The 20303-nt window shown below is 42.5% G+C and overlaps 1 protein-coding gene across 1 annotated transcript; it reads left to right on the top strand.

Annotated features, from left to right (window-relative positions):
• Window positions 1-1598: 1598 nt before the first annotated feature.
• rrh (retinal pigment epithelium-derived rhodopsin homolog) lies at window positions 1599-19913 on the top strand. The gene is made up of 7 exons (XM_029833004.1): window positions 1599-4286; window positions 4608-4798; window positions 14349-14448; window positions 14617-14770; window positions 15124-15292; window positions 18726-18904; window positions 19007-19913. The coding sequence occupies exons 1-7, from the start codon at window positions 4184-4186 to the stop codon at window positions 19110-19112; spliced, it is 1002 nt and encodes a 333-aa protein (XP_029688864.1). The 5' UTR covers window positions 1599-4183; the 3' UTR covers window positions 19113-19913.
• The last annotated feature ends 390 nt before the right edge of the window (window positions 19914-20303 follow it).

The following is a 20303-nucleotide window of genomic DNA, read 5'->3' as shown; positions in this document are numbered from 1 at the left end:
GGAGACTTCCTTGTGCTGTATAACTGCCTCTAATCCCACGACAAGGAGTGTCCAACTTGCCTGGGTGGAGCATGCACATAACTGTCCTGCAAAGTTACTGGTCTCTCCATTCAAGATCTTGCTTGGCTATCAGCCACCTCCATTCCCCACACAGGAAGTTGCTATAGCCATTCCTTCAGTACAGGAGGACATTCAGCTCTGTTTCTAGATTTAGAAGCAGACCAAGGAGGCTCTTGAGAGCACGCAAACCAGCACTCTGCAGTCTGCGAGCCTCAGCCCCTGAATACTGCTCAGGTCAGTGGGTTTGGCTTTCAACCAAGAACATTCCCCCTCTTACCAAATCCTGGAAAATCTTCCCAGATACTGCCTGGTTAAATGTGCTGAGGCCTGAGGCTTTCCAGACCTCTGTTCTGCTTAGTTTAATACCTGCCTACAGTAGAGAAATGGTGAGCAAAGTTTTCAGCTAGAGAAATGTCTGGTTTGCTGGAGTATCCAATGGTTTTGTTCTCTCTCTCTCTCTCCATTTTCTATCTCCCTTTTTGTCAAACTCATTCGGTTTGCCTGGGTTGAAGACTGGCAGGAGCCAAATAATTGCATGTGCTAGCACAAGAACTATGCTTTTTTTTTGTTTTCTGCTTTCTGCATTTTTGTCCCCATGACAGCCGTAGTGCTTGTTTCACATTTTTTTCTATTTTCAGTGCCTCCTTCAGTAAGCCAGTCCCAAGTCATTTTTCTTCATTATTGTTACGGTAGGTTGTGCCAGGACCCGAAAGCAGGCAAAACATAGTGGAGGATGGTCTCCGAGAAAAGCCTTTATTGGAGGTTAACAAAAGTTGTTTGATCCAAAAGAGGCGTAGAGACCTCGACAGAGTTCAAAAACTAGTCCACGAAGAAAAACTCACCACAATAATCCAAAAACGAGAAGTCAGAGTTTCACTAGGGAACAAAACACACCAACGCTGGCAAACGGGAGTTCAGTCCATAAATAGGCGGCTAGATTGCCGATAGACTGCAGGTGCGTCAGCCCGCGGCACCAGCTGCCACTGGAGCATGACACCACCACACCGCCTGAAGCGAGAAACCCGCAACAGAGCTCCCAGAAGCTGGGAACCTAACAATTATTGGAGTTTCCAACACTTTTTCACGTGGTTGTTTTTTCAGTCTCCTGTATAGCCTCCAGCTGGAAAGCCCCTTTACAGAATTATCTGATAAAGAATGGCCCCAGTAGAGATCAGAGGCACCCAACTTGAGTCAAGATGGCCAACAAGGCCACCTCAATACATCAATCCTTGCCAGAAGTAAGCCAAGTCCATGTCAGGAGTATATCCAATAACAAAAAAAACTCAACTAGAAGTTTCTGTTTTTTGGAAGTTGCCTTTTTCTATTGCATATTGAGTATCGTGTACCGATTATCAGCTTGGGTTTTGAGAGCGAGTGAATGGTGAGTGAAATTGACATTTCATTATTTTCCAATGAGTGCAGTATGGTCTCTAAGATGTAATTCACCCCGTTTGCCATCCTCTTCCTCTCCATCAGAAGATTGTACATCTTATTGAGTTCCTGGTTCTATCTTGTGGCTCTATCAATAAAGGGCTTGAAGAGAGGAGGGCAGAGGAGAGGCCTCCCAGCCTGGTGAAATTTGCTTTTCTTATCCTTTTGTTTCATTTTCTGGAAGTTCTTTCATACGCCCACACCAGTCGGAGGGTGTTCAAAGAGCGTGGCAAGACGTCAACTTGTGTGGCGGCTCTTACTTGGCCCTTTTCGTTGTGTATTTAAGACAGTCACCAATTCCCCATTCATCACTTTATTTCTGTTAAAACAGACCACAGTTACACTCCTGCAACTGTATTCGTCCAGGATTTACTGAAGTAAACAAAACAAAGAAAACTATGCTCATGTTGTCTGTTAGCCACACGCACAACTTTAACATGAGGTTAGCTTACAAACACACAGACAGAATTAATAAAAACAAAATAAAAACAAAAAAACTTAATAAAACAAAAACAACAAAACTGCTCACAACAATCTCCCCATCTCAGTAATATAGCGATTAACACAAACAGTATTTTAAACACACAGAGAAACCACAATACAATATTTCCCTGAGGCACACTCTAGTGTGACTTACCACGGGGACAGTGAACAGCAGACTCACCGCAGAAAGTAGGCTGCACCCCCCAATATACAGGGGTCCTACTAAGGGGCACCACAAACACCCAAAGCCCCAGTGGACCATGGAGACCCAACAAATTAATATTAAATAAAGGTGTGTGTGTGTGTGTGTGTGTGTGTTTATGTGTGTGTGTACAATGAAAATAATCTACAATTAAAGTAAATATAACGATAAATGAAATAACATTGTAAAAGATGATGGGAGAATAATGTTAAATAATGAAGAGCAGTAACAACAGAAAACAAGTGGAATCATTAATCTTGTTACACTTGCATGATCTATGCCTATGCTCTAGTCTACCTTTCCTTCCCCCTTCTCCTCCCCCCTTCTCCTCCCTTTCTACCGGCCAGCCATCCGCAGGAGGGTCCCCCTACAGTCTGGACCAGTCCTGGAGTCTGGTCATGCTCCAGGATTCTTCCTGTTAAAGCGGAGTTTTTCCTGCCACTGTTGCGTGTTGGGGGTCAGGCCTTGGGATTCTGTAAGATTTTTTTCTCTCAATCCAACATTATCATTATGAACACTCTTTCTCATTCTCTCTCTCTCTCTCTCTCTCTCTCTCTCTCTCTCTCTCACACACACACACACACACACAGTGCACATGCCTGTCAGTGTTGCATAGAGAAAACAAAACTCAACCAGTGCATCGCTGGTGCATACACACAGACTGACAGATGATTGTTCTGCTCTTCCTCTGGATGCACATATCCAAGGAAAACCCAACAGTCTGGGGTTAGCCACCAATGTGATTAAAATGAGATGTGGTTATCCTATGCCTACAGTCAAATCAAAATCAAAAACAATACACATGTCTAAGTTGTTATTATTCTTATTAGTAGCATTACTATCATTATTAGTAATAATAATAATAGTAACAATGATGATGACAACAACGATGATAATAATAATAATTGACTTTGAATGTAACTGCTTTAATACAGATAACTATTAAAGGATTTTCCCTGTACCAAAACCAGCATCATCCAGATACAGAGCAGCTTGACAACGTATTGGTCTGAAATAACGTTCAATGGTGAAATGGCTGTGGCTAGAAAATGTTATTAATTTATTTAGAATGTTCTTGGACATCAAACAGTGCACAGAGGAAAATATAGGCCAGGAGGACAGCAGATAAAACATTTCTTCCTAGCGTTTAAGTTTCACAAAGTATAAATAAACTGATTCTATTAGGCAAAAGTGTTGTAATATTTTCACTCACGCAGAGGAAAATGAAATCATTGCAATAAAAACAGCTCGGGCCACAATATTGTACAGGGGCTGTGACACTTGTTCTGACCTGTGCATGTTGCTCAGGTTTGTTCTTTGCATGTTAGACACATCGTCTGGAAAAAGGCACCCGAACTCATCAGGGTATAGAATGCTCTGCTATATTTGATAATACTTCATTCTATACATTTTTTTTGTTGTTTTGCTATTTTATATTTATTGATGTATCTTTGCTGCCATATCAGTGGCCACAGCTCAAAAGTAGCAATGTTTTACTTGGTCTCAAATTGAAATTGATTTGATAAACTTGCCCCGAAACTCTCTTCTAGTCTTCTACTTCTAGTCTTCCACATAAACATATTATTAAATAAAATGTGAAACTCTGAATACTACATCACTATTATGTTTCTCTTGTGCAGCCCATTTTCCTCCTTACTCATTCAGTTATGTTGGTTCTATATTTGATATGCACACTGTTCAAAGGTCCAGGAATGAGTTCTGTTTTGTAATTTTCAAACCAACTGATCCAGCTACCATCCAGCACGTGAGTGCTAATCCTCTCTGTAACATACAGACCACTCCTGTTAATTTGGTGCAAGGGAGCAGTGGTATGCATTAATCCGCATTTACACCTCCCCATCTGCACAGAAATACACTCCTGGTTCTGTTAGGCAAACATCCTTAGTCTCAATTTACCTCTTCTGTTCAATAATTTAAAAAAACAGTAATTAACACTAAACCTTATATTAGAAATACAGTTTCAGGGAATTTACTTAATTTCAGAAAATGAAAGTTTTCTCTTTGGTCAACATTTCCAATGAAGTTGAGGGAAAAAGTGTCTTCACCCAGTGGGAGCACAACATTGTTGCTGGATATCTAATCATTGCAGGTAAGATGAAGGAGATACACACTCACATACACACAGCCTCTGTTTTTGAAATGGATAGATCAGACTTTAATGGAATCAAATTTTGAGAAGGTATATTACTTAAGCAATGCTAACTGCTATGAGTAGATATCACTACCACTAGTACTACTACCAATAACAACAGCATTAATAAGAATAACAGTAATATGAGAATGACAATGAGAAGAATAATGGGGAATCCTGTAAAAACATTAGATAAAGATGGACCAACCCCACTGACTGAAATCATATTTTAGTGCTTCAGGCACATCTGCTATTTTGTTTTGTTTCTTTTCCTCACAGGTGTCATCAGTTTAACAAGCAACATTGTGGTGCTGCTGATGTTTGTGAAGTTTAAAGAGCTTCGCACTGCCACTAACTTCATAATCATCAACCTGGCTTTCACTGACATTGGAGTAGCAGGTATTGGTTATCCTATGTCGGCTGCTTCGGACATCCATGGAAGTTGGAAATTTGGCCACACTGGCTGTCAGGTGGGTGGAACTTAGCAAGCAGACAAAATTACTGCTCCAATAACTTTTCAACATAGAAATTAGAAACTAGAAATTATTTTTGATGTGCTACTAATCTTTCTACTACTACTTTTTAAAAAAATAAATTGTTTGGAGCATCTCAATACTGACATCAATACATAATTTTTAAAGTGCAATTTATAAGTGCCTGAGGGTACAGGTTGTGGCCCTGTCTGGAGGTTCTGGCCTGGATGGACCTGTAACTTCTCCCAGAGGGCAGTGGTTGGAAGAGGTGACGTGCATGATGGTGCTGGTCATGCAGTATGTTGCATACCCAACTCAGACAGCGGGTGGTGTAGACGGTGTTCATCTCCAGGAGACTGGTCCCAATTATTCTGCCTACCGCTTCCACAACCCTCTGGAGGGTCTTCTGCCTAGGCTTGGTGCAGCTGTAAATCCACACAAAGACTCCATAAGGCAATATACTGCCAAATGCACAGTGGTAGAAGTTATCCATAAGCTGCTGAGGGATTTGAGCACTCTTGAGTTTCCTCAAATAGAAGAGGCACTGTTGAGGTTATGTTAGTGTTCCAGGATAGGGCTTCTGACACAGTCACACCCAGGAACCTGAACTGTGTGACTCTCAACTACCTTGTTCCCGATGTTGAGTGGAGCATGGAAAGTTTGGCTTGACCTACGGAAATCCACAATCATCTCCATAGTCTTGATGTTGAGGGCCAAGTTGTGGTTCTCGCACCATGATGCCAGATGTTGTACCTCGCTTCTGTAAGTGGACTTGTTATCGCTGATGAGCCCAAGCACTGTGGTGTTGTCTGCAAACTTGACTATGAGATTAGTGGAAAGGATGGTCTAACAGTCATACATGTAGAGTGTGTAGAGTAATGGGCTCAGCACACAGCCTTGAGGGGCCTCAGTGTTAATAAGAAGGGTGGGTGGAGTGTGCTTGCCAACTCTAACATATTGTTAGCGATTTGTTAATAAGTCCAAAAGCAAGTTGCATAAGGTGGTGTTCAGTCCAAAATGATACAGTTTGGTCAGGAGTTTGTTTGGCTGGATTGAGTTGAAGGCAGAACTAATGTCAATGAAGAGCAACATCACATAGATGTTCTAGAAGTGTGTAGATTACAGTAGCTATAATGTCTTCTGTCGACCTGCTCTTACTATATGCAAATTTATGTGGGTCGAGTGTATGAGGTCTTGCTTCCCTAATGTGTTTGATGACCAGCCACTCTAGGCACTTGGCTAGTATGGGGGTGAGTGCCACAGGTCTATAGGCATTTAGACAAATGATATTTGACTGCTTGGGAACAGGAAAAATTGTGGCAGCTTTGAAGCAGGCTAAGAGCCATGATGTGGACAGTGATGTGTTGTGAAGACCTCTGCCAGCTTGTCCGCACAGTCTTTTAGCACCCATCCCAGCACTCCATCTGGTCCAGCTGCTTACCTGAGGTTAATGTTACGCAAGCAGAGTCTCACTTCATGCGCGCTCAGGACTGGAGCCTTGTCGGGGGGGCAGTAGTAGGTCTAAGTTGTCCCTGTCAAAAGGGGCATAGAAAAGATTCAACTAAGCCAAGGTTGAATGTCCACTGAGGGAGATGTTGTCCTCCTACTATAGTCCGCGATAGCTTTAATGCCTTCCTATACCTGCCGTGGGTTTTAAGAGTCAATTTGCCTTGTTTCTCAGTTTGGCAGATTTAGTACCCCTCCTCAGAACAGTCCTAGCTGCTCTGTGTGCTGCATGCAGCATCCCTGGCTCTCATCAGCTGTTGTACTCCGTGTGTCATCCAGGGTTTCTGATTTGGAAACACACGTATTTGCTTCCAAGATGTTACACGGTCCACACAAAAGCTGATATAACCCAGCACTGTTGTGGTTTATTTATTGTGAGACTCAAGTGACTACATGCCCTGGCCCTCAAATACATCCCATTGTGTGTATTGGAAACTATCCTGAAGCTCAGAGATGGTCCCCTCTGGCTGTGTTCATAGGCCCAGCATTTTTATTTCTTGGTGTGTAACATGGATGTAGCATGAGTGAGAGATGGTCTGACATGCCCAGGTGGGGATATTCCTGGGCCTTGTATGTGTCTGCCACATTCGTATACACTTGCTCCAGCGTTTTATTTTCTCTGGTTGCACACTTCACATTGCGGTGGAAATTGCTCTGGACAGTTTTTAAGTCAGCGTGGTTAAAGTCCTTTGCTGCAATAAAAACACTGTCCGGGTATGCAGCCAGGCTGTTTATGCTATCGATTTTTAATCAATCAATCTTTCTTTATATAGCGTCTGTTACAATCAAAATTGTTTCTAGGTGCTTTACAGAATCCCAGGACCTGACCCCCAACAAGCAACAGTGGCAAGGAAAAACTCCATCATGTAGCTGTGTTAGCGCTAGCTTAGCATTAGCATCGGACACTGTACACTGCACAGATGTAAGCAGCAGTGAAGCCCACACGCCTGCTTGCTTGCATCCGCTCACAGCATCTACTTCTCCGGCTCACCCCTGTGGGAGTCCTGGTAGGAGATCTGGTGATGTCGTGAGGGATAAAACACTCTGCTGGGAGCTGGTAAAATAAGTTCTGCTCCAGGTGTACAGCTAAATCGTATTGAAGCACCCCCATACAGCCTGAATAGGTGCCCAGAATGCGGACATTATTACAAGAAGATTAGTGACAGTATTTCAGCCAACCGAACTATAACAGAACTATGCCCCAGCCCTGCACAGTCCAGCCCTAGTCTCCATCTAGTCACCTGTCTAATGAAAGTGGTTTGCCACAGCTTAAGGTTTTTGTTCAGTCTGATTTCAAGGCACCACCTTATTTCAGGGGTGGTCATACAGATGGGTTCTCTGTTCATGAATGGGAAGACCTGATGGATTGTTACCTGAAGAGGGGGAAATATATGTATGACCTGAGTAACTGAGTCACCACCACCTTCTAAAGAATTTTAGAGATAAAAGGAAGGTTGGATATCGGCCTATAATTTGCTAACACGTTTGGATCCAGTGATGGTTTTTTAAGCAACGGCTTAATCACTGCCACCTTGTAGGACCGGGGTACATAACCTGTCACTAAAGAATAATTGATCTGGATAGATCTGCCTATCAATGGTAAAACATCCTTCAACAGGTGTGTTGGGATGGGATGTAAAAACATGTGGTGGTCTTGGATTTATGAATTAGCGATGACGCCTCAGAAAAATATATAGGGCTGAAGGAGTTGAAGGGCTCGTTGGAGACCCTGTATGTTCCCACAGCCAGCACATCTGGTGATGGTTCAGTTGTTGGGGTGGCCTGGTTAGCTTTTTCTCTGATAGCTAGAACTTTATCAGTGAAGAAGCTCATGAAGTCTTCACCAATAAGGGAAGAAGGGATCCGTGGATCTAAAACACTGTGATTCTTGGTTAATTTGGCCACAGTGCTGAAAGGAAACCTAGGGTTATTCTTGTTTTCCTCAATTAAAGAAGAAAAACAAGCTGTTATAGCCTGATGGAGGGTCTTTCCAGGCTACATGACAGCTGTCTATTTTACAAGAATACCACTTCCTTTATAGTCTTCGCACTTTCTGCTTGAGGGTCCTGATATGTGAATTATACCAGGGGGCAAACCTCCTCTGATTTACTGTTTTCTTTTTCAGGGGGGCAACAGAATCAAGCGTGATTCTCAGTGAGGCTGCTGCACTTTCAGCAATAGAGTCAACCTTTGCAGGACTAAGATTATAATGATTGATCCCTGGGGAAACAAACAGTGGTCCTGGGATCAACGCAGGGATCTCTTCCTTAAGCTTAGCTACAGCATTATCTGAAAGACATCTGTTATAGTAAGACTGAGTTCTGAGCATAGAAGAATCTTTAATCATAAATGTAAAAGTGATCAAAGAATGATCTGACAGGAGTGGGTTCTGAGGGAACACTGACACATGTTCTACCTCAACACCATAAGTCAGAACTAGATCAAGGGTGTGGTTAAAGTTATGAGTTGGTTGGTTTATCTGCTGGAGGAAACCAACTAACTCAAGTAATGAAATGAAGCCATTTCTGAAGCTGTCATTTATAACGTCTATATGTATATTAAAGTCTCCAATAATAATGACTTTTTCCGTTCTAAGGACCAAGTCAGATAAGAAATCAGAGAACTCAGACAGGAACTCTGAATGTGGCCCAGCAGGGGGCCGATATACAACTACAAACAAAAGTGGCTTTTCTGCCTTCTAGTTCAGATGGGTGATGCCAAGAGTCAGGCTTTCAAATGAACTGGAGCCATGTTTTGGTCTGGGATTAACTAATAACTTGGAGTGATAGATTGCTGCCACTCCCCCTCCTCGACCAGTAACACGAGGAATATGATAATTAAGATGGGTAGGAGGAGTAGATTCGTTTAAGATAACATACTCCTCCTCCTGAAGCCAGGTCTCAGTAAGACAAAATAAATCAATGTGATGATCCACTATCAGGTCGTGCACTAACAGGGATTTACACAAAAGAGATCTAATATTTAATAGTCCACATTTAATTGTGATGTTAGTTTCCCCAATTTGTGCTTTGGTATTAATTTTAATAAGATTATGGTGATTGACCACTCCCCTGCTCTGTGCTTGGTGAACTTTTAACCGTGGAACAGAGACTACCTCTATAGCGTTGAATATATTATTGTTGGTGGATGAGGGTTCTATGGAAGCAGCAGAGAGGTGTGTAAGACTACAACTCTGCATCCTGGTCTGGACCCTGAATTGTCAGGTCACTTTGGGTCTAATAAAATTAGCCAAGTTACTAGAAATGAGAGAGGCACCATCCCGTGTGGGATAGACACCAGGCTTTCCCAAAAATTGCTCCAATTGTCTACAAAGGCCACCTGGTTTTCGGGGCACCACCGTGACAACCAGCGACGAAGCGATGACATGCGACTAAACATTTAATCGCTGGCCAGATTGGTGAGGGGACCAGAGAATGCTACGGAGTCCGACATCGTTTTTGCGTAGTTGCACACCGACTCTATGTTAATTTTGGTAATCTCCGACTGAGCCAGGTGTCGTTTACTCCGACGTGAATAATAACTTTACCAAATCTACTTTTACTTCTTGCCAGCAGCTTTAGATTGGCTTCTATGTCGCCCGCTCTGGCCCCCGGAATGCACTTAACTATGGTCGCTGGAGTCGGCTTCACGTAGCAAAAAACAGAGTCGCCAATTACCAGGGTCGGTTTCTCAGCAGGTGTGTCGCTGGGGAAAAACGATTAGCCACAGGAAGCGGTTGGTGGTGCACCATGGGCATTTGGTTTGGGCTACGCTTCCTGCAAACTGTCACCCAGCCGCCCTGGCTAGCCAGCTGCTGCCGGGGGACCGCTAGCTGTAGCTACGCTAGGCGGCTTCACAGCAGCTAGCTTCTCCTGGCTACCTGACGCAACTCCAGCTAACTCCAAGCTGCGGAAACACATCTCAAGCTCACTAAGTCTCACCTCCAGAGCTGTTAAAAAACTACACTTTCTGCATCTATTCCCTTCACTAAAGGAGGCAGAGGAGTAACTAAACATTTCACACTCTGAGCAGACACAGACACCGGGTGAAACGGAAGGTGAGGCCATGCTATTGCTAATAATCAGCGGATTATTTGTTTAATATGGATTATTTCTCCTTGTTGTTATCAAGTGATTAGAATTTCCCCAGTATTCAATTTTAAATAAATTTAAATAAAGTGAAACCAACATACACCATGCACAGTGCACCAACAAACTATTGAGAAGACAGGAAGTGACGCAATACGTTACCCAACAGAAGCCCTCTCAGAATGCTGGTCTACTTGTGGTTCCCAGAGTCTCTAGGAGTAGCATGGGGGGCCGAGCATTTAGCTACCAGCCCCCCCTGCTATGGAACCAGCTCCCTGTCCAGGTACGGGAGGCTGACTCCATCTCTACTTTTAAGATTAGGCTTAAAACCTACCTCTTTGAAAAAGCTTATTGTTACTAATTCTGTAGTTCCAGTTATTATCATAGAAAGACAAATTATCATACTTAGGGGGTCGTCTAATCATTAGGTTAACATCTTAGCTATGCTGCTATAGGCCGAGGCTGCCGGGGCCCAGAAACATGATCACCTGACAGACCTGTCACCCCACTGGGTCATGGTTTCCTCTCCTCTCCTCTCCTCTCCTCTCCTCTCCTCTCCTCTCCTCTCCTCTCCTCTCCTCTCCTCATCAAGTAGACTAGTGATGCAATTTCTTGTGTAGTTTTTCTGCTTCCCCCCCTTCTGTATTCATTTACAGGTATCGCCGCCTTCAGAGCTGCATAATGACCTCCGGCCCCGCTGACCCACTCAACCGGCAGCTTATTCAATATAATATAATGTATTTTTGTATGTATTTCTATGCTCTATGCCTCTCCTCTCCTCCCCTCTCCTCTCCTCCCTATTCTATCATCTACCTGTCCTCCCCCTTCTCCTCTCCCTCTACCCAGCCGGTCATCAGCAGGTCCCCCTACATGAGCCTGGCACTGCTCAAGGTTTCTTCCTAAAAAGGTTTCTTCGTAAAAGACGCTATATAAATAAAGATTGATTGATTGATCGATCGATTGATTGATTATGTCAAGACTAACTTGCAGGGAAAGTTGCAGTTGCATTGCCCTGAGTTCGTCTGACTGACCTTTGGCTGTGTTTGACATATTGAAGCGTAACTTTAGCAAGTTGTCCTGTTCCAGTTTGCCCATGAAAGAGTTCTATGACACTGTTTCACGTGTCAATGAGAATGCGATGGATCATTGGCTTTGCCTTAATACATAACAGGTTTTAACTGGTGAAGAGAAGGCAAGACCTATTGCATTTGCAAGCAAGTCACTCATTTGTAGTCAGGTGAACTATTCAGCCTACAGACTGGACTTCTTGGCTCTTAAATGGGCTGTTTGTGATAAATTTAGTCATTGGCTCAATGACCATAAGTTCACTGACAGTGTATGATCTGCTTACATATAGTCTCACCAAACCGAGGCTTGATGCTTGTGAGCAGCATTGGGGTTTCAATCTATCTCCATACAACAAGAAACTGTGGGATAACTTTTTTGTTTCTATGGTTTCCCTCAACGGTTGTACTCTAACCAGGGAGCAAATTTTGAAAGTGAGCTGACCGCTGGACTCTTGAGGCTGTCAGGAGTTGACAAGTGACACACATCATCATATCATCCTATGGATAGTGGTGGCACAGAGAGGTTTAATCGTACCCTAGGTGACATGTTGAGGCCACTGCCCCCTCAATCAAAGTCGAAATGGCTGCAGTTAATTCAGTCCATGACCTTTGTCAATGTACTGTACTGTACTGTTCATGAGACCACAGGGTGTGCACCTTTTTATTTGATGTTTCGGAGTGTCCCGAGACTTCCTGTTGACCTTATGTTTAAGAATGTGTTTGGTGATGTGACTGTGTGTGATTATGAAATGTATGAAGGTCTGAATTGAGCCTTGGCTGTGCTCAATGCACAGCTTTGCTGCACAGCTGAACAGAGCCATCAGCGTGTTCAGTACTATAAACAGGTGAAAGGTCAATCTCTGTCGTAACGTAACGTAAACTCTCTGATAGGAGGTAATCCACTGTTTCCACTGCGGTGGCTGTGAAATCAGCTTTGCCCATCTATAGAATCAGGGATCAAGATGGACGAGAGCATGTGGCCCATCAGAATTTGCTGCTTCAGGTCAACTTCCTGCCCCTGGTTGTCTTCTTGGATGGTGCTGATATGGATCAGTTGTCTGTTTCTAGATCACATTATCACTCTAGATGGTATCTCCTTATCATCTAGTCTCTCTGTGACGAATGTTGGAGTAAGTTTTGACCAAAATCTGTTCTTTAACTCACACATTAAAATAGTCCCTAGAAGTGCCTACTTCTTCTTTTCTTCTACTTTTAAGATTAGGCTTAAAACCTACCTCTTTGAAAAAGCTTATTGTTACTAATTCTGTAGTTCCAGTTATTATCATAGACAGACAAATTATCATACTTAGGGGGTCGTCTAATCATTAGGTTAACATCTTAGCTATGCTGCTATAGGCCGAGGCTGCCGGGGCCCAGAAACATGATCACCTGACAGGCCTCTGTCACCCCACTGGGTCATGGTTTCCTCTCCTCTCCTCTCCTCTCCTCTCCTCTCCTCTCCTCTCCTCTCCTCTCCTCTCCTCTCCTCTCCTCTCCTCTCCTCTCCTCTCCTCATCAAGTAGACTAGTGATGCAATTTCTTGTGTAGTTTTTCTGCTTCCCCCCCTTCTGTATTCATTTACAGGTATCGCCGCCTTCAGAGCTGCATAATGACCTCCGGCCCCGCTGACCCACTCAACCGGCAGCTCATTCAATATAATATAATGTATTTCTATGCTCTATGCCTCTCCTCTCATCTCCTCCCTATTCTATCATCTACCTGTCCTCCCCCTTCTCCTCTCCCTCTACCCAGCCGGTCATCAGCAGGTCCCCCTACATGAGCCTGGCACTGCTCAAGGTTTCTTCCTAAAAAGGTTTCTTCGTAAAAGACGCTATATAAATAAAGATTGATTGATTGATCGATCGATTGATTGATTATGTCAAGACTAACTTGCAGGGAAAGTTGCAGTTGCATTGCCCTGAGTTCGTCTGACTGACCTTTGGCTGTGTTTGACATATTGAAGCGTAACTTTAGCAAGTTGTCCTGTTCCAGTTTGCCCATGAAAGAGTTCTATGACACTGTTTCACATGTCAATGAGAATGCGATAGATCATTGGCTTTGCCTTAATACATAAGAGGTTTTAACTGGTGAAGAGAAGGCAAGACCTATTGCATTTGCAAGCAAGTCACTCATTTGTAGTCAGGTGAACTATTCAGCCTACAGACTGGACTTCTTGGCTCTCAAATGGGCTGTTTGTGATAAATTTAGTCATTGGCTCAATGACCATAAGTTCACTGACAGTGTATGATCTGCTTACATATAGTCTCACCAAACCGAGCATGTGGCCCATCAGAATTTGCTGCTTCAGGTCAACTTCCTGCCCCTGGTTGTCTTCTTGGATGGTGCTGATATGGATCAGTTGTCTGTTTCTGCTTTTAGTATGATTGAAGAGCCCTCTCCATCTGGTTTGGACACTGCACAATAAATATAACGCCCACTAACACTATCTGAATATTATATATTCTGATATGTATATTGTATTCACCCTCTGTACTATGTACAGAGGCCGAGTATCCATTATCTGGATTATTGTAAATATACATCCTCTTTGTATATTCCAAATCCTGTTCTATTTGATTTTATCTTATTTTTATCTTATTTTCTCTGTGTGCTCTTGCTGCTGTTGTTGCACTGTAAATTTCCCCGTGTGGGACAATAAAGGATCTGAATCGAATGCAGCTGCAACAGCTAAGGAGTCCCTCACTGGTTTTGTCTTAAAGGGTAGTGAGTGGGATGATGACCGCACAGCTTCATGGGTCTATGAACAGAGGCCTGTTCATCAGGGGAGGATAGCCTTCTACCTCCTACTGTCCCACTTTTTCTGCCGGTTTCTCCTACTTCTTATGTAAACATTATTATTTATGTTATATTATTATTTTTCCCCAGATCTACGCAGCTCTTAACATCTTCTTTGGAATGGCCAGTATTGGTTTGCTGACTGTGGTGGCCATTGACCGGTACATCACCATCTGCAGACCGGACATAGGTATTCTATCTTCTTGCTGCTGTATGAGGTGTGATTTCTACGGGGGGGGGGATTCAAATGTCATATTCCAGATAATAAACCAAAGCTGGTCTGAGTGTTAAGTGAATATCAATGTTACTATACTATGACATTTTCATTATAAATGTACACCTCCTTTTCTCTCCTTAGGGCGAAAAATGACAGTCCAATCTTATAACCTTCTTATATTGGCTGCTTGGCTAAATGCGGTGTTCTGGTCTTCCATGCCTGTGGTGGGCTGGGCTGCTTATGCCCCTGACCCCACTGGAGCCACATGTACCATTAACTGGAGACAAAACAATGCGTGAGGACTGCATTTTTACAGTATTCCAAAGCCAGTAAAACTGTAAAGGGTTTTTGACAATGAAAACACTTATTAAATTTAAAAGCCAGTTCATACTTAAATGTATTTTGTTTTCTTGGGTGTGACTAAAATGTATTGTTAAAACATAAATTGTGGGTCCAGTTCCAACTCGCTCATCAACTGTTGAAATCAAAATATTGATTTCATTCAAGGCAGCATAAGGACCAACAGAGGACAATGACTTAAAGGATTTTAAGCATGTTATAGAAGTATAATCCAAAAATCCCTACAACTATGGGAATTTTGTGTGAATGAGCACTCAACAGAAGGTTAACTTTGCTTCTCATTCACAGCTCTTTCATCTCTTACACTATGGCGGTGATTGGTGTGAACTTCATGCTACCTTTATTTGTAATGTTCTATTGCTACTACAATGTGTCGGTCACTGTGAACCGATGCAAAACCAGCAACTGCTTGGATGATATCAACATTGAATGGTCAGAGCAGATGGATGTCACAAAGGTAAAACCCAAAATACACTGATTAATCTTAATACTTCATTATCATCACACACCTTTAAGAACAACTGACTGCTAGTCAAGTATAGTAATCCCTTTCTTTTGTTGGTTGGCCCTACCAGGGGCCTGTGAGTCTGAGGGTTCTGCGCAGGATATTAGGTGTTCCTAGGACTGTGCTCTTCTGGAGAGAGATCTCTGATGTGGTTCCTGGTATCTGTTGGAGCCATCTACTCAGCTTGGGTATTACTGCCCCTAGTGTCCCAGTCACTACTGAGACCACTGTTGCCTTTATATCCCACATTCTCTCTATCTCCTCCTTCAGCCCTTGGTACTTCTCCAGCTTCTCATGTTCCTTCTTTCTGATGTTGCTATCACTTGGGATTACTACATCTATCACCACCACTGTCTTCTGGTGTTTATCTACCACCACTATGTCAGGCTTATTTGCCACCACCATCTTGTCAGTGTGGATCTGGAAGTCCCACAGGATCTTGGCCTGCTTGTTCTCCAGGACTTTCAGGAGTGTCTCCTACCTGGACCCTGGGACCTCCAGTCCATACTCAGTGCAGATGTTCTTGTACGTTATGCCACCCACCTGGTTATGCCGCTCCATGTATGCTGTCTGAGTTATCTGACTTCCTGTCTGAGTTCTCTGACTTCTTATGTGACTTGGTCCTCAGAACAGATAAAGTCATTATTATTGGAGGCTTTAACATCCATGTAGATGTAAATGAAAGCTTTAGAAATGGCTGCTTGAGTCAGTTGGTTTCCTTCAACAGATAATCAACCAACTCATAGCTTCAACCACACCCTTGATCTAGTTCTGACTTATGGTGTTGAGATAGAACATGTGTCAGTGTTTCCTCAGAACCCACTCCTGTCAGATCATTCTTTGATCACTTTTACATTTATGATTAAGGATTCTTCTATGCTCAGAGCACAGTCTTACTATAGCAGATGTCTTTCAGATAATGCTGTAGCTAAGTTTAAGGAAGCAATCCCTGTGCTGATCCCAGGACCACTGTGTGTTTTCCCATGAATCAATCATTATAATTTTAGCCTTGCCGAGGTTGACTCTGTTGCTGAAGGTGCAGCAGCCTCACTGAGAATCACGCTTGATTCTGTTGCCCATCTGAAAAATAAAACAGTAAATCACAGAAGGTGTGTCCCCTGGTATAATTCACACATTGTTGTAGATCGTATTTATCAGTTAGATACTAGTTTGCTCATGTCCATGGCATTCCCTCTTCATACAGTAGGGTTAGCCATGGAGTTCCACAAGGTTCTGTACTTGGACCAATCCTTTTCGCCTTGTACATGCTTCCCTTAGGAAACATTATTCGGCAACATGGAATAAATCTTCTTTGTTATGCTGATGACACTCAGCTATATACATCCATGAAACCAGAGGAGACAGAGCATTTAGTGAAGCTTCAGACCTGTCTTAAAGACATAAAGTCTTGGATGTCTTCAAATTTCCTTCTCCTTAACTCAGGAAAAACTGAAGTCATGGTATTTGGTCCTGAACCTCTCAGGGATAGATTAGATCACATTATCACTCTAGATGGTATCTCCTTAACATCTAGTCTCTCTGTGACGAATCTTGGAGTAACTTTTGACCAAAATCTGTCCTTTAACTCACACATTAAAATAGTCCCTAGAAGTGCCTATTTTCACCTGAGGAACATCACAAAGATTAGGAAAGTACTGACGCAGCATGATGCTGAAAAGTTAGTCCATGCATTTGTTACTTCCAGGCTGGACTATTGTAATTCTTTATTATCAGGGTTTCTAAACAACTCTTTAAGAAGCCTCCAGGTGATCCAAAATGCTGCAGCTAGAGGTCTGACAGGTATTGACAAAAGAGATCACATAACTCCTGGACTGGCATCCCTTCATTAAATTTAGAATAATTTTTAAAATTCTTCTTCTGACCTACAAGGTCCTCAGAGGCCAAGCTCCATCCTACCTGGAGGAGCTAGTAACACCTTATCATCGCAATAGACCACCCCGCTCTCAGAATGATGGTTTACTTGACTTCCCCAGAGTCTCTAAGGATAGAATGGGGGGCCGAGCATTTAGCTACCAGGCCCCCCTGCTATGGAACCAGCTCCCTGTCCAAGTACGGGAGGCTGACTCCATCTCTACTTTTAAGATTAGACTTAAAACCTTCCTCTTTGAAAAAGCTTATTATCACTAATTATGTAGTTCCAGTTATTATCCTAGACAGACAAATGATCATACTTAGGGGGGTCGTCTAATTATTAGGTTAACATCGTAGTTATGCTGCCGAGGCTGCCGGGGTCCAGAAACATGATCAAATCCTCTCCTCTCCTCGACCTGTAGATGATACAGAGGATACCAGACAAGACCCCAGGTGTAGGCTGTGTGGGGAAGCCACTGAGACAGTCCAGCATATCACAGCAGGGTGACAGATGTTGGCAGGCAAGGCATACATGGAGTGGCATAACCAGGTGGCTGGCATAGTGTACAGGAACATCTGCTCTGAGTATGGACTGGAGGTCACAGGGTGGGAGGCAACCCTGAACATCAGGAAGAAAGAACATGAGAAGCTGGAGAAATACCAAGGGCTGACAGAGGAGATAGAGAGAATGTGGGGTGTGAAGGCAACAGTGGTCCCAGTAGTGATTGGGACACTAGGGGCAGTAAACCCCAAGCTGAGTAGATGGCTCCAACGGATACCAGGAACCATATCAGAGATCTCTGTGCAGAAGAGCACACTTCAGGAACAGCTAAGATCCTGCATAGAACCCTCAGACTCCCAGTTCTCTGGGGGGGGGTTTGATTGAAATACCTATTCAAGGCAAATCATTGGTTAAAAAAAAACAAAACCTTTTACTGAATTAGCTATGTGGGTGCTTGCTTTTTTGTTTTAAATCATGGTTGATAGCAGTTTACACTTATTTGGCCTAATCTTATCTACATTCACAATTGATTAGTTAAGTTTACAATGATGGAATCCTGCTGCTGATGGCTGATTGGGTGCAGAAATATGGGGCAGGAAGAGAGAACAAACATATGCACTCATTTGCAAATTTGTAATTTGTAATATTATGTGTAATGTTTATCTTAAGATGTAATTCTAAAACTAAGGGGAGGGTCAAAAGGGCTAGTATGTAGAAATAGATGCAGAAAGGTATAAAGAGAAACAACACTACATACACAAAGGAGAAAAGGTAAGGAATTAAATTGCTTGCGTTGTTGTGGAGAATCAACTTGACTAGACCAACACGAATGCCCTTGATGACAGACAACACTGGCATAAAATTCCATGCAAATCTGAAAGATAATTGTTTTTATTAGTTGTTGCCTCTTCCTAAATAAATTAGCCCTTATACTGGCTATAAATGTCTATCAAAGAATACAGTTTGTCTATGGCTTATAATGGTGTTGTGTTTTATTTCTTGGATTGGCAGATGTCGCTTGTGATGATTATTATGTTCTTGGTGGCCTGGTCTCCATATTCCATTGTATGTCTCTGGGCATCATTTGGTGACCCCAAGGCAATACCTGCTCCTATGGCTATCATTGCTCCACTCTTTGCCAAGTCCTCTACCTTTTACAACCCCTGCATTTATGTCATTGCAAACAAAAAGTGAGTCTCTTTATTTATTTGTTTGTTTGTTGTTGTTGTTAATATTATTAAAGTTTATATGCACATAATTATTAACTTAGTAAATACAGCATTTTTTCACAGGTTCCGCCGAGCCATCATAGGGATGATCAGATGTCAAACAAGGCAGCAAATGACAATCAATACTGAAATCCCAATGACAACTTCTCAGCAAACTGCAACCCAGTGAGATGAAAGTGAAATAGTGTTCAATCACATTGATGTACCATGACAACAAAATTACTTCCGGTAAATGAAAATGTGTGTGTGTGTGTGTTATTGTCTACAGTGTTGGAAAAATTACAATTGCAAGTGTGGGTACACAATTTAGCCTGCATAAAGTATTTACTCTGAATAGAATAAAAATATAGGCTCATTAAGCTCTAAAAATAGTTGAACCTTTCCAAATAAACCACTTGGCTTCATACTTATATTGCCCAGCCTTTTGTTTTTTATTAGATGTGCTTTTTGTGGGGTTTTTTTGTATAATCTGCAAATAAATGATAATCAAACTAAAAATATGCCATCAAATATAATCACTACTGTTATAATATTTGGATGCAGACTGATTAAATGATGTGTAGAACGTGTAGAAAAAACATGTAAATGCTGTAGAACACACATTTCTCAAAGTGCTGACAGCCGGGCCAACACATGATTAATGATATCTCAGGAGTGAGAATAGTCTGGATCTAGAATCCAGGATAACCAATATTTCCTGACTTCAGCCCTTAGCCTGGTTTTGTGCCATACACCTTAGAAGTCCCGTTACCTCAAGAACACTGATGAGATTGTACCCCTTCAGGACCATAAGTCATTACCTCCTTATGCAGTCATTAGTGGATATGAAACATCTCATATTATCGTTGAAAGGTTACCGTATTTTCACGACCATAAGGCGCACTGTATTAAAAGGCGCAGTCTCAGTTATGGGTGCTATTTCTGTATTTAAAACATACACAAGGCGCACCGTATTATTAAGCGCATGCTGAAACATACAGTAAAAAATAACAACGGAAGTAAAACAGTGAGTTTCGACACATTTATTGAACAAAATATTCATTCTTCTGCCACAAAACCATCAAAGTTTTCATCTTCTGTATCTGAATTAAACAGCTGCACTATTTCAATGTCCAACATCCCGAATTCCTCTTCTTAATCATCTGAATCGGACTCACCGACCGGTTCTGGTTTAGCATTGATTTTGTGAAAGCTCTTCCAATACATTAATACGGTTTCATAGCCCATGCGTCTACAATCCACCTGCATATGGTGGCATAACCTGCCCGCCACTGCCTCATAGTCTTTGTGAAGGAGTGTTCGCCTTCTGTCATCCAGCGCTCTGTCCGTTTCCGTGGCAGCCGAGAACCACGGAGAACGA

Source organism: Takifugu rubripes, chromosome 2, assembly GCF_901000725.2.
Source record: "Takifugu rubripes chromosome 2, fTakRub1.2, whole genome shotgun sequence".
Lineage (NCBI taxonomy): Eukaryota > Metazoa > Chordata > Actinopteri > Tetraodontiformes > Tetraodontidae > Takifugu > Takifugu rubripes.
This window is presented reverse-complemented; position numbering and strand designations above follow the sequence as displayed.